This window comes from Sinocyclocheilus rhinocerous, unplaced genomic scaffold (assembly GCF_001515625.1).
Source record: "Sinocyclocheilus rhinocerous isolate Xijiao unplaced genomic scaffold, SAMN03320098_v1.1 scaffold541, whole genome shotgun sequence".
NCBI lineage: Eukaryota > Metazoa > Chordata > Actinopteri > Cypriniformes > Cyprinidae > Sinocyclocheilus > Sinocyclocheilus rhinocerous.
Genome location: NW_015658519.1, coordinates 754,902 through 775,877, shown reverse-complemented (window position 1 = coordinate 775,877; position 20,976 = coordinate 754,902). Strand labels below are relative to the sequence as shown.

The 20,976-nt window shown below is 37.7% G+C and overlaps 2 protein-coding genes across 3 annotated transcripts; both read right to left on the bottom strand.

Annotated features, from left to right (window-relative positions):
- Window positions 1–37: 37 nt before the first annotated feature.
- LOC107722619 (helicase-like transcription factor) lies at window positions 38–12,233 on the bottom strand. Of its 2 annotated transcripts, none has more exons than XM_016531052.1 (25): window positions 12,005–12,233; window positions 11,694–11,822; window positions 11,374–11,528; window positions 10,827–10,993; window positions 10,592–10,725; window positions 10,436–10,518; window positions 9,976–10,047; window positions 9,689–9,880; window positions 9,531–9,605; window positions 9,358–9,400; window positions 9,113–9,217; window positions 8,533–8,580; window positions 8,325–8,420; window positions 8,150–8,241; window positions 7,899–8,042; window positions 6,274–6,412; window positions 5,971–6,106; window positions 5,707–5,886; window positions 5,518–5,630; window positions 5,174–5,355; window positions 4,966–5,085; window positions 3,014–3,126; window positions 2,731–2,911; window positions 2,514–2,594; window positions 38–298 (listed from the first exon to the last, which is right to left on the bottom strand). In XM_016531052.1, exons 2-25 carry the CDS (start codon window positions 11,773–11,775, stop codon window positions 152–154), a joined length of 2,880 nt encoding a protein of 959 aa, XP_016386538.1. In that variant the 5' UTR covers window positions 11,776–11,822; window positions 12,005–12,233; the 3' UTR covers window positions 38–151. The 2 variants fall into 2 exon arrangements, with proteins under 2 accessions (XP_016386538.1, XP_016386539.1); XM_016531053.1 differs by having other exon boundaries at window positions 11,694–11,777.
- Window positions 12,234–13,235: 1,002 nt separating this feature from the next.
- Window positions 13,236–20,976, bottom strand: LOC107722651 (cytoplasmic protein NCK1-like). Its single transcript, XM_016531109.1, has 3 exons — window positions 20,900–20,976; window positions 15,001–15,710; window positions 13,236–14,084 (listed from the first exon to the last, which is right to left on the bottom strand). Exons 1-3 carry the CDS (start codon window positions 20,931–20,933, stop codon window positions 13,890–13,892), a joined length of 939 nt encoding a protein of 312 aa, XP_016386595.1. The 5' UTR covers window positions 20,934–20,976; the 3' UTR covers window positions 13,236–13,889.

Sequence of the window (20,976 nt, the reverse complement as noted above, 5' to 3'; positions counted from 1 at the left end):
GGAAAAAAAAGCCCAAAAGATAAAACTTTAAAAAAAAAAAAAAAAAAAAAAACGTAATTTGTAATAAAGTAAAAAAAAAAAAAAAAGTGCTGTCTTTAATAAAGCAATTACTCTGAAATGAACGGACAGCAGTAAAGTTATCTTAATAAATCTAAATCTCCATTAGGGCTCGGATCTCCTCCATCCGAGCCTGTTTTAGGTCCTGTGGCTTTTTCACTCCGAAAGCCTTGTCCACAAGCTCCTGCTTCTTCTTCTGAATCTTCACCATGTTCTCCTCCACAGAGTCTGTCACAATAAACTAAATGCAGCCACAGAGAGGAAAGAGTCATCAATTGCAAACTTCCGGTCTTGAAAGGCCAACCACTATACTCATACAATACAGTACATCATTTGATGCTGTCAGTCTAAAAATTGTAATGTGCCAAAGTAAATTTCACTCTTTTGTGAGAATATTCGGTAATGTTTAGTATACGAACCAATTCTCACAATTAACTAGTTGCTTATTAGCATGCCTATTATTAACATATTGGCTGTTTATTAGTGCTTATAAAAGACACAAACACATATTCTGCATGACCATATTCTACATTCCTACTCCCAGCCAATACCTAAACTCAACTACCTTACTAACTGTTATTAAAAAGCAAATTAGGAGTTTGAGACAAAAGTTATAGTTAATGGTTTGTTAATAACGAGAATTGGACATTAAAATAAAGTGTGACTGAATATTTCTAAAACTGAGTGACAGTTTGAAAAAGTTCTTTCAGTCAATTCTACCTTACAGTTGGGCCTCAGTATACTAGACCAGTGGTTCCCAATCCTGGTCCTGGAGAACCCCCAACACTGCACATTTTAGATGTCTCTTTGGTTCTTCGAAGCTCATCCCGGAGTTGCTGTCATAGCAACAGGTCCGCAGGCTTATTTAATGTAAACAGGATTAGATTGCATCTTTTTAAGCTGAATTGATACTTAAAATCTGTCCGCTACCACCGCTAATTTATTACAAGGGTACCCTACTAATTCAGGGACAATAATTTAAAATAATGATCATTTAAAAATTAATTTAAAGATAATATAATAATGTTGTGTAGTCTTTAATACTACAGACACAGCCAGTTTTACTCACTGAAAAATTTATTCGTCATAAAATTATTACTTAATAATTGTATTAGTCTTACACGCATGCTATATAGATAATGTAAATTTGGAATCATGTAAAAAATTAAAATAAAAACAGTGCATATTTCATTTATCTATTATAACATTTAGTTTTGTTCGTTTGGCTGTTTCCTTATAAAAGTCCAGAAATTGGTCAAGTTTTTCGTCAGGTGTCTTTTTTAATTATATGATGTCATTATGTTGCTGTCTTGCCGCCAGCCAATCTCTGCATTGCTGATCGTGGTTTCGAGTATCGATACATAGCCCCTTTTAAACCAACCCATGAACGCGCAATTATCTCAGATAACTCAATCCAGCCATACTAATCATCAACAACAGGTGCGTTCAAAGAACCGAATTAGCCAGATCCTGATTAGCGCGATGATATCATCTCGGATGTAATAAGCGACGTACGAAGAACGGGGCCCAGGATTGGGAACCACTGTACTAAAAGAACCGAATTAGCCAGATCCTGATTAGCGCGATGATATCATCTTGGATGTGACATTTCATCTCGGATGTAATAAGCGACGTACGAAGAACGGGGCCCAGGATTGGGAACCACTGTACTGGACAATATGAGTTTTTATTACAATAGCATTTATTTACAACAGAACTGTTGTGAATGTGCCTTGTACTAATATTTTATTAAAACTATTAGTAACTTGTGACGATTTTGTTTGAACACAGGATGAAAACAGTGCAAATGTTTTATCCGATATTCAAATTTTCCACACAAGTTAAACTTACAACTTTAGATGAAAACACTAATGAATTTCAGTTAGTTATAGGTTTAATGACAGTTGAGGTCTCACAAATGTAATTAATGGTTCTTGGTTCATTTTGAATCGTATATAACTGAAAAATGCTTAAATGGATAGCTGACCCAAAAATAAAAAATCCTGTCATCACTTCAGAACACCACAGATATTTTGAGAAATGTCTCTTTTGGCAATAAAGTTAATGGTTACCAAAAGCAGAAGTAAACCACCACTGAACTGTCCCTTTAATACAACTGTTTAACTAGTTCTTAAGGGTAAGATTCACCCCAAATATGAAAATGGTCATCAATTACTCACCCACATGTTGTTCCAAACCTGTATGACTGATTTTCTTCAGTGGAACACAAAAGTCATACAGATTTGGAACCTGTATGAAAGGAATGAACGCGCCCTCATTAATGTGAAGAGTTATAGTCATTAATTAATAAGGAAGCCATTAATATCATGTTCTGTTACATTTGTTGGCACTGTCTTTTACCACAGAGAAAAACGCAAAGCGTGTAATAATAGCCGTTGGGATCAGCCGCTATCATTCCTCTGCGCGCCTGCCATGGCATAAATCAAATACTGTACCTTAGTGATCACCACATCTCTGCTCTGGCCCAGTCTATGACATCTGTCAACACACTGATCTTCTGCTGCAGGATTCCAGGCCTGAACAAATAGAAGACAAAAAAAAACACAAATACAAAGAGTCAATTCATTCCCCATTACAGATAATTGCACACACACAATCAATGACATTACCGCCACCTAGCGGCAGACACTATCCTGGGAGAATTTAACTCACTGGATCCATCATGAAGACGTGGGAAGCAGCGGTCAGATTAATCCCAACCCCTCCAGCTTTGAGTGACAGTAACATGATGGTGGGACTTCCTGGAGAGGAGTCTTGAAAATCCTGAATGGCCTTTGCTCTGGTCTTCTGAGCCATAGAGCCATCCAGTCGTGTGAAAGAGAATCCATATTCCCTGCAGACAGCAGCAGTGTCAGCACACTGGACCACTAATGGCTACTTCTTTCAGTATGTAGTACAGTCTGTAGTTTATAGTAGCCTCAGCAATGAAAACTACCTCAAGGGAACCTCTATAAGATCCATAAACCTGGTAAACTGAGAAACCACAAGACTCTTCACAGTGGGGTCTTCATTGCGGAGCTTCAACAGGTTGCTCATCAAAGCATCCACCTGCATAATGAAAAGCAAATTACTGAAATATGGCTACTCAATGACCAAAACTAAAATCCCTTTAGCCTCAAGAAACTAAAAAAGTGTCGGTTTACCCATCTCATAATTATTTTTTTTTGATTGCTCTGAAACCACTTCCCAGTTTTGTTTGTTTACCTATACGGTATATATACAGTGTTGTGGGTAAGGCATTACATATAAAGCAAGTTATGTAATCAGATTACTTTTTTTAAGTAACTAGTAAAGTAATGCATTACTTTTTAATTTAGAAGGAAATATCCGAGTTACTTTTTCGAATAAGTAACACCAGTTACTTTGTTTCCCATGTATTGAGTTGAGTGACAGCTCTGGTGTTGCCATGGTGACAGAAATCAGGAGTAAGTGCAGAGCGTTGTGTGTGAACATGATCTTACTGTAGTTCTAGACTAAATATGAACATGTATTTACCCATCTAACCTGCACAAAAACAGATTCAGTATTCCTCAAAATGAATAAAAACAGTCAAATGCAAACTCAAAATATTATACAAACCTACAATAATTAAATATGTTAAATAAGACTAATATCATTCATGTATTTAATCCCATTTTATTAACCAATGTCTTTGCTACTGACCTTCAATGATCCAATTCAACCATACTAAGCAAAAATGACACAGTTGTGTTTCATTTTTGTTATTGCTGAATAGTGTTGAACTTTCTTCTCCTGTGTCATATTCTTCATGCAATTTGTTTGAGCTGTGCCCTCTACTGTACAGACATGAATTTAAATTTCCTTCAGCCTTAAAGGTGCAATAGGAGATCTTGGAAAATGCTAACTTTAGCCTGATAGCACTGAAAGCAAACGTCCCACCCTCCCTGCAATCGCCGTCCAAAGCCACGACCCCTGAACGCACATACGCTCACAGACCAGAATACCAGAGACAACATTACTACAATAGGCTATATCAGCGGTTCCCAATTCCAGTCCTCGCTATTTAATATATAGTATTTATTTACAGAGGTATATTATGTCACACTTCTCTAGTAAGTTTCGTCTGTGTGTGAAGACAGTAGCGCAAATCCGTGAATGAATGTTCCGAAGTGAAGTAAACTTCAACGGATTTCCCTGCTCAGGGAGTAGGGAGCAATGAACACTGTGTAGGGACTGGAATTGGGAACCGCTGGGCTACATCATGTGCCATTCACTGGTGAGAAAACTTTAAAAGTACTACAATACCAGGAAGGAAGATCGGGTTGTTGATGTTTGTCTGCCGTTCTCGCTCTGTCTGCACAGCGTGCGTAAACGCGCTGATGACATATCCTGTCTGCACGAATGAGCAAAGTGTCTGAATACTTAGGACCATGTGATATTTCTGTTTTTCTTTTTTAATAAATCTGCAAAGATGTCAACAATTCTGTGTTTTTCTGTCAATATGGGGTGCTGTGTGTACATTAATGAGGAAAAAAAATTAACTTAAATGATTTTAGCAAATGGCTGCAATATAACAAAGAGTGAAAAATTTAAGGGGGTCTGAATACTTTCCGTACCCACTGTATATATACCTGTATATATGTCACACGATCCTTCAGAAATCATGTTCATTTGCTGATTTGGTGCTTGAGAAACATTTCTTATCAACGTTGAAAACAATTGTTCTGATTAATAGTTTTGTGGAGAATGTGATAATTTTTTTCGTGATTCTTTGATAAACACAGTTCAAAAGAACAACATTTATTTTAAATAGAAATCTTCTGCAACATAAATGTCTTTGAGTTTTATCCGATCACAGAATGACCCGCCCGTAACAGTCACATGGTGGAAAAAAACATGCATAATATCAGTAAATGTTAAAGTTACTTTGGAACTTGATCGCCAGTTCTCCCCAGTGGCTGCTCCAGCCTGCATTTCTTCTCCAGGATACTCCACCAGCTCTTTGGTCTTGATCTGAGCACGACACAGGGGACATCTGGCCTGCTCCTGTGAGACAGGAACAAATAATATCCAGAAACGACTATACATATCAGGAGTCTTCAGGGAAACTCTGAGATACTGAAACAATGCTGACCTTCTCCGATCGGATGACCTCACAGATGCAGGGCCTGCAGTACACATGAGCGCAGTAGGTGATGACAGGCTGACGAAGGGAGTCTAGACAGATGGCGCACTCCTCGTCTGAGCCAGAGTTCAGCACCAATGTGATCTTATTGATGAGACGCTCCCGCAGCTCACTAGGGGTCCCAGGATCATCTAACACACAAAACATTTGTTTCTCCAAAGACACACAATACAACTGATTGAGGAGCTGCTGCTGTAGTAGTTAAAGCATAGAATGTATCTGTATTTAATCATAATTTCATGTAATAGAATTATATTAATGTAATCAGCAACTGTTTAATCTCTAATTTATACCTGCCCCTGTGTATTTGCCCACAAGACCGGGGTGACAGCAGTACTGCCTCAGACGAACCAGGATGGCCAGCACATCAGCATAGTTTGTCATGATGGTTCCCTCTTCGAAATACCTGTAAATACATTGTTTCTGTTTTTTGTCCTTTATGTAATACTGATGCTCTTCAAAGTAGGCAAAAGTGAGCCCACCTGCCAATGACCTTCCTGCCCTCCTTCCTGACCTGTTCGTACTCCTCCCTCTCTTCCTCAGAGAGAGTCACATGCTGCACAAACACTCTCCGTTCAGGTAACTGCACCAACATGCGCCCAGCCACTTTACTGTTCTTAGTGCGCCTCAATGTGATGCCCTTTACCAGCACTTGCAAGTTCCTGAAAACACATTTACAGTATACGGTAAAAAAAATTCAATGCATTGAAAGGATGTGATTTGGGACACAGCTGTTGTTAACATACTTGAGCCCAACTCTGTCGCCCATGGTCACAGGTCTCTGAATGATTCTGCTCCACCACTCCTTCACATCGAAAGGCTTCAGCTTCAAGAAGGACATCAACATGTAGAGATCCTTCAAGGAATTCTGAATGGGGGTTCCTGAAGGTAAAAAATTCACATGATTGGCATCAAGATGAACTTCATGGGTATTACGATAAATAATCCTTCCTTTTGGTAGTATTTAAAGGCAAAACATCACAGAAATGAAGAAATAATCCAGGACTGAGACTGTGACAGTAATCATGTAAGCTTTTATATGAACGTACCAGACAGGATCCACCTGCGCTCTGACTGCAGCTCCAGTACAGCTTTGCTCTGAAGAGCGTTAGGGTTTCTGATGACGTGACCCTCGTCCAGCACTACTCTCAGCCAGTTCACTTTGTGCAGAGGACTGTTGGCTTTGTTCTACAGTGGGTTAAAAATACTTTTTTTTATTTCACCATCTAGCCAAAGCTTTAACAGAGTGTCTATTTACACTAAGAGCAAATAGCCTGTCTTTTTGGAGAAAGCTATTTACACAAACTCCACCAACCATTGTCTAGTTTTACCAAAAATTACAGAAGAAACGAAGCCAGTAACTGGGACAGTGTTGTGAAGAGTACAGACAGTGGATTTGGTTTTTAACGCAACCGACCCAAGTTCGAATCCAACTTTTTCCAATCCCAATCTTCTTCCTTTTCCCTAAATGTAGATTAGATGCTATTTACACTAAATGAAAATAGCTATAGATACTATTTACATTATGTTAAAATAGCAGGATATTCTGCTATATATACTACTTATTGCAAATAGTGCCAATTATCTGCACCTCAGTATTGTAGTGCATTATAAAACAGTATGCAATAATGATATGAGTGTAAATTATCATTTTAATTAACATTTTTAAATGGATGCCACCTTATTGGGACAATAAAGCCCTCCCTACACCTACCCTACCTGATACTTTATTTTCAACTTTTCGATTATTTCCTTCATTTTTATTTAAAATAAATGTCTTTACGATGTGATATGAGATTTGAAAAGGGAGAAATAAACGTTCGGCAAAAGGTAGATTCGAACTCGGGTCGATCGCGTCTAAAAGGCTACAGAACGCATTTTATCACCTACGCCACTGGAGCTGTTGTTTGATGGTCATCTTTTGTAGTGTTGTTGACTACCCCAATCACACGTTGGTGGGCAGAGTTAGTGTAAATAGCCTCTGCTAACAAGGCGGGCTATTTGAACTCGGTGTAAATAGACACTCCGATTTAATAAAGGGGGGAAAGGTATTTAACAGGCTGGATGTGATGTCCTCGCGTTGATAGGATGGCCTGCATATCGGCCGTGACGCATGTGGCTCATATTTTTACTGTGCTCAAAAATGTTGCTCTCTTTCTGGACGTTTGAGGAAATTTTTACTGATCAGAAGGTCCATTATGGTTAGGGGTAGGAGTAAGGGTGGGCTTCAGGGATAGGGACAAATTAATATCCCAATAGGCCAGCATCAATTTATAGTTTTATTAAATACACACTGAATATGGTATTATTGCATACTATTTCATAATGTACTACAATACACAGTATCTGCCACTATTTTCACTAAGTATAAATAGCATCTAGCTCTATATACACAAGTGCAAATAGCATCTAACTTAGTACAGATGGTACTCTGTAGGGCTGGGCAAAAAAATCGAATGCGATTTTCATGCGAATCTCGTCAGTAAAGCCGCTTCTGGTGATTAGTAGTAAATCTCCAGCACGTGCTTTCAGATGGAGCGGCATTTACTACACAGAGCCGTAGATCACTGACAAGCTACACAAAATCGCGTTCAAAATCGCAGGTGATTCATTGCCGATTTCTGTATTCTGTAGCAGCAAAAACAGCATGAGACCGTGTTTTAAATCCACTCACCCCAAAATCTGATGAAAGCACATTGTATGTTGTGAGAACCACATCTTGCTCAGACAGAAGTTTGACAGATCGGAAGCGCTCTGCACCATAGTACAGATACACCTTTAATGTGACATCAGCTCGGATATGTTGCTCAAACTGGTCCTGGATGGATATGAAGTATGAACGAGAACAATGTGTGTTACTGATTTTTTTTGTTAATGAAATGCTTCAAGAAACTGCTCTTTTATGAGCAGATTTTATACACTCACCAGCCAGTTGCTAAGGACAGACAGAGGACATACAATCAAAGTGGCTCTGGCCCCTGAGCCCCCACTGCCTCCAGATGGGACCTTACCAGTGCCTACAACCCACAGAGATGGATTCCTGTCAAACTCTCTCATACGGTAATGAACAAACTGAAGAAATGGTCAACGTTACACCCACCAGAACCCTTCTTCGCACTCTTTTTTGCAGGCCCAACCTGTGAGGAACTGCACTCCAGAGCGGCAGCAAAGTCCACATCATCCAGCAAAACCACTCCTGGGAAGGAGAGAACGGGAATGTTAGCGGTGACTGAAAGTATATCTTACACTATTAGGAAAGTCTGCCTTTCAGTTTACCTGAGAAATTAAAAGACAGGAAGTAAGGGTACCTTTCTTGGTGCTGGCAGGCTTTTTAACAGTTTTCTTTGTGGTTTTTGCTGTAAGAAACACAAAGAAGCATGATACAATCATCAGATTGATGAATATTAATATAATTTTTCCATTTTGCATTTTTATGTAAAGCGACTTACACTACTGTTCAAAAGTTTGGGATCAGTTATTTTTTGTTTAAAAACTTTTCAAAAAAGGATCCTGGAATAAAATGATCATGGCTTCCACAACAACAACAACAACAACAACAACAACAACAAAAATTAAGCAGCAACTGTTTTTAACATTGATAATAATAAGAAGAAATGTTTCTTGAGCACCAAATCAACATATTAGAATGATTTCTGCTGAAAATTCAGCTTTTCTAATTAATTACATTTGAAAATATATTACATAAGAAAAGAGTTATTTTAAATTGCAATAATATTTCACAATACTACTGTTTTTATTGTATTTTGATTAAATAAATACAGCTTTTTTGAGCATAAGAGACTTCTTTTAAAAATATTTTAAAAATCTTGCCAACCCCAAACTTTCAAACAGTAGTGTGCATTGCATCAAGACTAAATAGAAACCAACCTTTCTTCTGAGGTACATCTTCCTCAATGGTGTCAGCACTGACACAATCAGCATGCAGTCTTTTTAAATGGGATGAACTGACTGGTTCATAAGATTCTTCATGGTCTACACAAATAAACAACATAACGATTGTATGGGTTAGTGTTCTGCAACACATCGTGACTTATTAAATAAAATAATACATATATTTTTTTAAAGTTTTCACTTCAGAATGGACTGCAGTTTTATAGATTTACATTTTTTACCTTTTGAGGTTGATTTCATTTTGCAAGTTGAAGATGATCCTTCCTGAAAAGTGATATTTTTGATATATTAATAATTAAACTCTTGCTTCAGGACATTCAAGGTCCTAATAATCCATTATTACAAAACTTTAATTCTACGCTTTATTTGTTTAAGAAATACTTCTGGATCTTACACTTTGTTCCAGTGGTAGAGGTTTCCCATTGTGGAAATTAGAGACTATCAAGGCAATAGTGGTGAGGGTTTTGCCCTAAAACACAGCAGAAATGTTCTGAGCACTAGTAGGGCTTACTGAGCACTAAAAGAACAACATCCAATCTAAGTTCATCTCACCAGCCCCATGTCATCAGCCAAAATCCCACCAAGCACTTTCTCTGGCCTTTCCTTTACAGCAAAGTTAGTGAGAACGTTAAAGTAGAGGCCACTCTTCTCCTCCCAGAACGGGGGCAGATCGTTGCTGTTCTCACGAGAGGTCATCCACGAGAGCGCCTGCTTTTGATGTGGGAGCAGGGAAGTGCACACCGCCTGTACGTACAGACATTAACAGAAACATCTGTAACTGACTGATGGATGAGACTGACAGTAAAAAAAACAGCTGTGTGTTCTTTCTGTGCTCTGACCTCTGCTGGCTCCATTTCTCTGGTTTTATCCTCCATTAAATCATCAAATAGCTTGTCAAAGGCATTCTTCAGCTAATGTGATGTAACAAAAATCAAGTTTTATTAGCCAGTTCATTAAAATCATGCAAAAAGCTTCATAAACATATAGATTGGTGGTTCTCAACTGGTGTGTTGCAGCTCTGTTTGGTCATAAACGGCATGGAAAAACAATGCTAAACGCAACTAATTATGTTATCCAATAAAACTAAATTATGCAAGGAAAAAGAAAATATGATACATACTACATTAAATATTATTAATATTTTTGCATGATTTTTGGGACTGTTTTGGGTCCAGTGTAGACAAAAAAAATGGCTGACAACCTCTGATCTAGATTTTACCATACAAAGGCATACCAAACAACGAACAATAATTTATCTTGACATCTTACAACTAACATCTGTCACATCATGAAATTTACCTCTTCTACAGTCAAAGGAATGGCAGACATTTTTGAAGACAAACCAAGCAGATCTCTACCCAAAGATGTTTGTGTTGTGTACCCTAAGATAATAAAATATCAATTATTATGTGTTCACCAAAGAACATTAAGCAGCAAATAAACAAATGAGTGAACCTTTGAACTCAGTGCCAAGTTTGAAACCATGGCGTCTTATCTGATTATGCACAGCGTCTCGGTTCTCCTCTTTGCCCCAGAAGGTGAGGTTTACAGGCATTGAAAATTTATTTGTCTCTCCATAGGGCACAACCCTATTAGGGAGATCAAACACAAAAGTAATCTGCTGCAATGAATTTGCAATAAAAACAACATATCCAACAAATCTGTAGAAAAGACTGAGAAACTACTGTACCCTTCCACCCTGGCCAAATTGTTGTCCATAATGTAGGCCATCGGGGCTGCCAGCTCTTTCTTGATGTGCCCCACCTGACTTCCATACACATTGGCCACCATCACTGCATTTCGGTCATAGGGATTCTGCGGCTGCCTCACCAAGGACACCATCTCTCCTCTATTGACCTACAACATGCCAAGGTCAAACAATATTCTGGTTATCAAATGAGATTAAATCAATGATAGAATTATTCAGTTTTACTTTAACCGATAGAGGGCAATATACACTGTGCGGTGGGACAGGTGTGCAGATCACCTGTTCCTGTCAGGTGATAAGTACACCAGAAGAATTAAGCGTGTAGAGATGGAGGGAGAAAATAGTTAATGGCACATGTTGATCTGCAATACATAATAATACTGCAGTCTTGTAAATTATGTAAATTTTCATTAAACAAACCTGATCCAAGACATGTAGCTGTGTGGAAAATGTTTATTTTTTTCTGAGTGAAATCAGTTCAGTTTCCTTCTATCTATCTGTGTGTGTGTGTGTGTGTGTGTGTTCCTACCGTTCCAGTGTAGTAGCGCAGACCAACAACTGTGCCTTGAATTGATCCAATATGAACATTCTCCTCTGGCAGGTCCTGCCCTGAATCCTCTGTTAAATTTGCTATTTCTTGGGATATGGTCATTGTGCCGCCCACATCCAGGAAATCTATGAAGGCTGATGATGGATGACAGCAGGAAAAGTCATTTTAGAGGTGACATCAATTCAGTAGAGTACTAGAGTGTAGCAGCTTTTGCTTTGGACTATAGTTGACTAGGGATGGGAACATCAAAAATATTATTAATTTCACAAATGAATTTGACAGCTGTTGTTTGTTTTTACCGTATCGTGGCGAGGTGGAGGGGTTGTGAGGAAGAGCAGCAGTGCGGGGATTGATGTTTGTTGATTTGTTTGATGACTGCATGGCTGCGATTAAAACACAAACACGAACCTTCACTGTGCCACTTTGTCCTAACCAGAAAAACAAAGCCCCGTTCGAATGTATAATGAAACAGAGTCAGGACGTTTAGTTATATAAAATGTCATATAATTGTAACATTAATAGTAAACCGCTTAATTCAACTAGAATGAACTCTGGTCACAACAAGCGAAGACGGATTAAGTTAAACTGTTTAGCTGCAGGCCACACTCACCTCCCGAGTAGGCTCCACTACGATAAAAATGTGCTCTAGTTTTGCAAACGGACCTAAATCCAAATGCTACATGAGCGATTAATAGTACAGTGCTATACGGGTTTATTGTAGTTCATAGGCTATGTCAAATCTTAATTACAAGTATCGGTGACGTCTGTCAGCGGCGCGAGTGTTTTGAAACTGCTTATTTCTTCTTCCTCGGTTTTTTGGCGGGTGGCGTCAACAGTAAGACGCATTATCACCACCTACTGTGTTGGAGTGTGGACCAGAATTATACCCTTACCGCACACATACTAAAAAAAGAAAATATAATAATAATAATAATAATAATAAAACATAACAAACATAAAGAAAATTATCTTGAAGCTAAATTCTTTAAATCAACTCAGTTTCCCCAGTTTCCCACAACAACAGACAGAGCCAACAACGAATTAAAGGAATATGTCACACCCAAAAATCCATAACTCCAGTCTTGTGAAGTGAAAAGCTGTGTGTTTGTAGTAAACAAATCCATTTTTTTGGACTGAATTGCTTTCAGCTAAAATACGACTCCTCTTGGGTGATTTATAATTCCCTACCCAGGCCCGGTTCCAGCATTACATTACTAGTGTCATGTGCAATGGATTTTTGATTGCATGCATTGTTTTGGTTATGTAGGCCTATGCTGGCTTGCTTACTGGATGATTGTAAGGGCCTGCAGATAGTGTGTTGGTAACCGTAAATTTAAAAACAAAATGTGTGTAACATTTAATTTTCTTAGTTGGTTAAGTATAATCTTTTGATTTGTGTGATGTCAAGGGTGCAGGAAGTATTGGGGTGCTGAGGTGCTGCAGTACCCCCTTTTGTCTCAGGTTCATAAACACAACACTTTTTAATGAAGAAATCAATCAATTTGAAACCAGTAAAGATTCAGTAAGGAATTATCTCTAAATTGTAAATGGGCTACAGATCTTATTAAATGCTTTAATTAAATTGTTTTAATTGTACATCATTTTATTTCTTTCTACCATTCAATTCCTCTTGTGTCTTGATTGATGTTCGGGGTCTATAAAATTAACGAGGGAGCCAGAAACAATAAAACTGGTTTCTTTGGATGTTTTGTGGTATAGCTTATATATTATAGATATATAGATATATATGTTGATTTAAAAAATGTGTGATGCAGAGTATCTCTACAGTAAATGCATTTAATAAAAAGGCAAACTAGTATGTATAATACTTTATTTATTATTAAAAGTTACATTTATCAAGAAGTGTTAAAGTAAAAGAAAACTAAAAGTTCATTGTGGAAGGAAACAACATTCACAGTATACAAGTTGGTACAATTGCAAATTAGTAGTTAAGCAAGAAAATTAACAAAGATTCAGCTCTGACAGTATAGTCTCCGTAAAAGTTCGGTGTAGATTGTAAGGAAAGTTTTGGCACTTGCAAAAGAACAACATAGCAAGACAAGTCATGACAGGTTGAAATTGCGGTGATAATTCATTTAGAATGATGCATTCTCCACTTTAAGCATCTTAACACTTTTACCACTTCAAAACTGAACAATCACAATAAGCCTACAGTATGAACATAAAGTACATGCAAAGGGCCAGTAAGAAAATGATTTTTGGACTGCTGCACTGGAACAGCTGTACAATTACAGCTTATCATAGCTTATCATCCTGATATATACTAGAGTTTGCATTTCAATTTGCTGAATATCCTAAATTGGAGCAATGCTGAAGCAAACACATCTTCACTGTATGTATTTGTAAAGCCACTAACATCTACATTTAAACATTTAATCAAATGAGTTTTCACACTATCCCAATGCACAGTCAACTTAGTTTCATGTTGTTGCAGATAGGGTTAAATGTTGCAGAGTCTGTAGCTCTTAATAGGCTCAGGTTAATGCTTTAATCAGGTACAGTTTATCTCCACGTTCACTGGTAAATATGGGAGCCTTTTTGTAATGTTCCACCAAATCCTCCATGGAGCCGAACTTGCGCTGACCAATGCAGTAGAGTCCATCTTTTAGCTGCACCTTGAAATGTTTGTTCTTGTACACCGCCTTCAGAGAGATGGAGAAGTCGTTTGGCTGGAAAGTAAAAAATGAAAAGTTGTGTTCAGCAGAAAGCACAAACGAAAATGTTTGTGACTTTCTGCACAGTCTAATTATACTTTGAAAATTATACTTAAAGGAATAGTTCACCCAAAAATGAAAATTTACTGAAAAATATTCACCCTCAGGCCATCCAAGATGTAGATGAGTTTGGTTCTTCATTGGGACAGATTTGGAGACATTTAGCATTACATCACTTGCTCAATGGATCCTCTGTGAATGGGTGCCGTCAGAATGAGAGTCCAAACAGCATCTTGTGAAGTGAAAAGCTGCATGTTTGTAAGAAACAAATCCATCATTAATGTGTTTTAACTTTAAACTGTTACTTCTGGAAAAAAATATGAGTCCATTATCCATAACAATGCTTCCTTCTGTGAAAAATTCCATACCCTGTTGTCCTCTCACATCAAAATCAAAACTTATTTGTTTAGAACGGCACTGTTTTCTCTTGTAAATGGTGCTTGATCTGTGCATATTTCTCTCCTGATTCAGATGAGACAATTATTCACAGGAGAAAGCAATATTATCGACAGAGGACTCATATTTTAGCTATTTTGTATTTTTAGCTTTTCACTTCACAAGACGTTAATTGATAGACTGGAGTTAGGTTGTGGATTATTATGATGTTTTTATCAGATTTTTGGACTCTTATTCTGACGGCACCCATTCACTGCAGACAATCTATCTATGCTTAATTTCTACAAATCTGATGAACAAACAAACTCATCTACGTTTTTGATGTCCTAAAGTTGAGTAAATCTGCACAAATATTTGTATGTATTTTTTGTGAACTAAAATGCATAATGTCATGTATACCACCAGAATCTGGTTATATGGTTATAGACAATAAAATAAAATAATTGTTTCGTTAGTTTCAATTAAATTGAATTACCGTAGACTCGCTATCTCTGATGAGGAAGTCACCATCCACTCCCTTCTGGTTCAATACCATCTCAGCCTGATGTCGTGTCAATTTGCCATAGTACCATGGTTTTCCTCCAAACGTTCCATCCATAGAAGGCTTAATGTCATAGTTTGTAGTAGGTGGTCCTGAAATCCCCAGTTCTCTATGTGTTTTCTGTACAACAGTAACATAGTTCTTGGGCACTAAACCCACTTGCCCATTTTCCTTTCTACACTTCCACCATTCAGGATCGTTCTCAGGTTTCTCCAGCACATCCATAAGTTCATCCTTGTTGAAATTCAGCTCCTCGGCATTGCCGGAGCTAAAATGATAAAGCGCCTGTACAGTCTGCAGAACCTGAGAGCCATTGTTATTGTGCCCCACAGAGGTCAGTCTATCTGTAAGAGAACTCATGGAGTCGGCCCTCATTGTCCCGTCCACATCCTCTGTGACATAATTGGAGGGAAACCATCCAGAATGGCCATTATCGGTTCCTCGCCACCAACCGTCGCTGCACTTCTCCATGACGATGACCCTTGTGCCCTTCACCAAAGACAGTTCATCGCCCCGCTCTGCGGTGTAGTTAAACTTCACCAGCGCAGGCAGATTGAGGTCATACAGTCGCTCATCGCAGTCGTATCTCTCTGCGCTGGAGGGCAAATCTCGCATACAGCCTTTCTGCTTCACCTTCCCGATCCCTGCAAAAAGTGTTATGTAATATGAGCATTTGGACAATGATGTTTCTTATAGGGCAAATGTGCTATTAAGAAACATTAATACTCACAAGCTAGCATAGTCTTACTTTACCATTACAAACATAATTTAGCTTTATAATGTGAAATTGTCAAGGTTACACTAATATGCTACCGTAATTAATCCCCAAACAAGACAAATCCTGATATATTTTCCATCGAAAATGAACCTGAAGCTCCTAAAAGTAACAAAAAATCATTTAAAAGTGTGGGGTCAGTAAGCTATTTTAATGGTTATAAAAGAAGCTCAACAAGGCTGCATCTATTTCATCAAAAATAGAGTAATTTTGTGAAATATCATTACAGTTTAATATAACAGTTTTCTATCTGTTATTCCTGTGATGGCTAAGCAGAATTTTCAGTCTTCAGTGTCACATGATCCTTTAGAAATCATTCTATGCTGATTTGCTCAAGAAACATTGATATTATTATCAGTGTTGAAAACAGTGCTGCCTAATTGTTCTAATCGATTCACCATGATTCATTTTTATCAGTATTCTTGATGACTAGAAAATAGCATTTATTTAAAATAGAAATCTTTTGCAAATGTATTAATGTGTTTGCTGTCACCTTTGATCAACTGTATATGTCCTTCCTTTATAAGAAGAAAAAGAAAAATCATCCAAATATATTCTATAGAATCAGTACTTTTCTCTGTCCCACTTTTGGTAAACTGGTTCAATAACAGTGTTCCGGTTACACAGTCACAGACCAGCTGACAGCCGAACCCCTAATAATTTATGTGCTACAGACTTCAAATCTGCAAATCATTTAGACCAACTATCATCCTGTGTCTTCATGACTTTCCAGTAAACACTGACAAATTGACATGCCATCCATGTTTGACAGGTTTACCCTCTTGCATAAATTGTTTTACATGACTACTAAATCAAGTCAGGAAAAACACTCTGAAATTCCAATTTAGTGATTTGGTAATGAAACATCAGTTTTGATCAGTTTATAACACTCATTTCTGGGCCTGAATCCACTGGATGAGTCTGTGTCTACACAAACGATAAAACATACACCCATTCCTGTCAACATCTCATTCTTCTTTATGAATATTGTGGATCTTAATGAACATGTAAAGACGCAGAAGTCTGTTTTATAATAATTTGCAACTATTAAGTATCTATCAAACCTCAATGTAATTGTCTCTGCATACATATGTACACTCCCGTTCAAAAGTTTGGGATCACCGTCAAAGTTTTCAAAAGTATCTGATGCATGTTCAGCAAGGATGCATCAAATTAAATTAACAAATTCAGCTGATGTTTCATCTCATGCTTTCTGCAGCACTTCCCACAGGTGTTATAGGCTTTTAAGGCATTTCTCACTGGCCTCGCGATCGAACGGTTCCCACAACAGGACAGCTTCTTATTTGCTTATTTAAGTTTCAGATTAAACTTTATTTGTGAGACTCTGCCTAAAGGCCAGCAGCTTCCCAGCGTCTTCTCCTCACTGTTGCAGATGAAACTGATATTTGACATGTAGTTTTCAATAAAGCAGCCAGCTGAGCACCAGTGAGGGGGCTGTTTTCTAACTAGAGACTCTGATGTACTCCTCATTTTGTTGTTGAGCAGCAGGGCCGTCCACTTCTCTTTGTACTGGTTAGATCCAGTTTGCTGTGTTCTTTCAAGAGAGCAGTTCACGGAAAAGTCTTCAGAAGAACAATAGGCTGATGAGTTTCTTCAGAAACATTTTTCTTTTTTGCCTATGTTGAAACTAAAATTGGGCTTCAGAAATCTGAGTGCACCCAATACTCAAGCAACTAAATAAATGATGTTTTACACACTTTATCGTAGCACAATCATTTTCATCTGTGCCAATAATAAGAAAGGTGCCAGACTAGAATAATAAAATATTACATTTTATATATTTTTAAATTAATATTTAATTTATATATGTATGCATTTTAAATTCTATTTTATAATTTTGGTCGCACTTTATTTTAGAAGGTCCCATTCTCACTGTTAATAAACCATTAACTATGACTCTTGCCTCAATAAACTCCTAATGTGATGCTTATTAATAGTTGGTAAGGTAGTTGTTAAGTTTAGGTATTGGGTAAGATTAGAATGTAAAATATGGTCATGTACAGAATATGTGCTTTATAAGTACTAACAAACAATCAATATGCTAGTATGCATGCTAATAAGCAACTATTAATAGTGAGAATTTGTCCCTATACTAAAGTGTTACCATAATTTTTACAATTAAAGTAGAATTTATAAATGTGTACATTTTAAATTATATTTTACATGTTTAAAAATTTAAACTGAACTTTAAAATGTATGTAAAAATGTATAAAATATAATACTGTTATTTCAAACAGTGAAAATAATTAGAATCAAAAAACTGGCCAGTTAAATCAATGGCATTTTGGTTAACAGATGCATGATTATTATTTTTTAAATATTACTTTTAATATTGTCATAACTTTTTGAATAGTCTTAGCATATGCTGCTTGTATATGTAAATTGGGCATTCCTTTTTTTTTTATTTTTTTTTATTTTATTTTTTTAATTCTCATAGTGATTACAAACTTTTGAATAGTCTTTCTGCTGATATATAGTTGGTGTATGTAAATAACACCATACTTTATTGGTATACCACACCTATACACTTTTTCATCAACTCAAACAGAGATCCATACATGGGTAGTTAGAGTTGTTTATACTGTCTATAAAACAGTTAACTCATAAGAATGTCCAAGAAATGGTAAAAAAGGAACCGCCTTCTCCAAATGAAAAGGAAATCTAATTTTTGCATCCATGAACATCAACAGGAAGAAAAAGCAGAAGAGTGATAGAGAAGCTTCCTGTAAAATAAACACCAGCAGAAAAAAGTGGGACAGAGTGATCCAGTTAACTCATTCATATGTGTGCAGAGCTCATCTGCTCCATCAAAATTAAACTTTCCAAACTCGTCCGCACCAGCCAATGTATTCCATGCAAAAGTCACAAGCATAAAACTGGAGGGAAACAAGTTGTCAGTGATAAATCACTATCATGGTCATCCGTGACGCAACCAATTCGAGAGGTAAAACCATCATGAGGATGTGTGGAAAAGCCAATGAAGTCAACAATTTTATTTGAATGGAAATTCCAGGCAACGGTAATGAAAGCAGGATCCACACAGATCTTAACTGTCTTCATGACGTGACTCAAGGACGAAGTTTGAGGCACTGTGTCCTGTCTGCTTTTGTTTCATTTCCTCTGACAGCCAGAATAACGGCAGCTCAGCTTTCCAGTCAATTTCCCAGTTTTCCACATACGGAAAAACATTCAAAAGCAGAGATAAGGCACAATTCATCCTAAAGTAAAAACCTTGGCAACACAAGTTCTATACGAAAAGATGCCAGGAACAGCATTGGGATGGTCATAAAGTCTTGGAGTGGACTTCAACTCAAAAGCCGAACAGAGATGCAACGAATATAAGGTGTGTAACCGAGTTTGCATACGCCTCACACAGTTTGCATTTTCCAATTTTGCCATTTTTCCAAAGAAACATAACTCAACATTTTGAATCGACCTAATTTTGTTGTCATCTGCCCTCAATATTGAATGACATCTCTCGCTCAGCCCAGGTTTTGAAAAAGCTGAGTGTAATGTGACCCGTGGCAAGCTGCATTTTCACATCCACGACAGGAACCGAGCGAACGCAGCCAAATCACCCCGCCTTTATTTCTGTTCGGACTGAGCTCACTCCACCAATGACATCATAAGACAAATAGCCTCTTCACAAACAGATGTAGCGTCCAAGAACTGTCAGCAAAGGTAGCGCCGTTAATTCTCAGAGTGACGCAACACACGCATCCACATGAATACAAACCCTAATAAACTTCAGCATGCGTTTCTATTCACTTTTGACCTCACAGCTGCTCTGTCCTTTTCTTGTCTCATTTCAACCAACGATATATTTGGTTTTGTGGCTAATTTTCCGCAACAGGTTTTCGAATGCAAAATTACACAAATAAAACTTGAGACATTTTCCCTTTGTGCTGGAATCGGTCACGCCCCCGTTTGGTATACAATGGCCTCTCTGAACTTCCACGGCATACTAATGCACAGAGAGAGAAAGAAAGGCAGACATGGAGAGCTGGCAGGAGGCCATCATCAGAGCAGCCTGCAATTTTTCCCCTCTTCAATGAATTTTCAAGTTTGGCTATTCAAAAGTGAGCAAACAAAACAAGGGAATGCAAATAAGGAGTCTCATTTGTTGAAGTGTTCTGTCCCGTTGCTACTGTTCTTTTGTCCTCCAAGATCCGCTGCTTCACTCTGCCAAGTCACGACACCCCACTCTCTTGTCCACTGTAATACGGGGAATAAAACACTTTGAAATGCTGAATGTGTTACAAAGGGGAAGAAGAACGTAATGAGAGAGAAAGAAACCCAGAGTCAAAGGCCTCAATTATTCATTGCCTCACATCCTTCTGTTTTCCTGCGCTAGAAATCTGCGTTGAATTAGAGAGCTTCCGGCCGCCTTCACAGAGCAGCTCAAGTTGACAGTAGAGGAGGTTGAAGGGGGCCTGTACGGGTTTCTGCTTTGATTTTAGTTTTTTAAGAGTGTCCAAGCTAGCCCGAAGGGCCTGGGGCTATTTCCTCCCTCTCTTATGGCCAATTTTATAGAAAAAAGAAAGTATTTGAAGTACCTGAGTGTTGCCTAAGTGCCCTGTAAAATGTATGTCACTGGGCTCGTGGTTGTGCGTATGAAATTATATGAGTGACTCATCCAGGTTTACGACATAAGTCACCAAAAACATATCATTATGCACTTAAACTCTAAATAACTTTTTCATATTTTTAATGTAAATATATACTGAATAATACCAAACTGAAAAAGACAGGAATTTTTCCGTTACTGTGCACATACAGTCTTTGGAACCCTTATCGACCCACTTTCAGCTGATCATAGATGGCAAAATAACCACAACAGCCATTACAATGGGCTGAAAACACAAGTATAACTTACAAATCACATCCAGTATGAAGAAGCTCACAGATACAGTTCTTTCTTCAGAGATTTAAGTTAGTATGTCAAAAGTACTTGCATACAGAATAAAGGCAACAGCTGTTGTAAGCAAAAGTGTTATTTTAGTCCTTCAATGGAAAAGATGATAAATATGTACTCACGGAAGAAGTGTTTGAAAAGGTTGGCCATATCCATTCCCAGCTCTGCGAGCAGCCCCCCACTCTCACACACTACCACT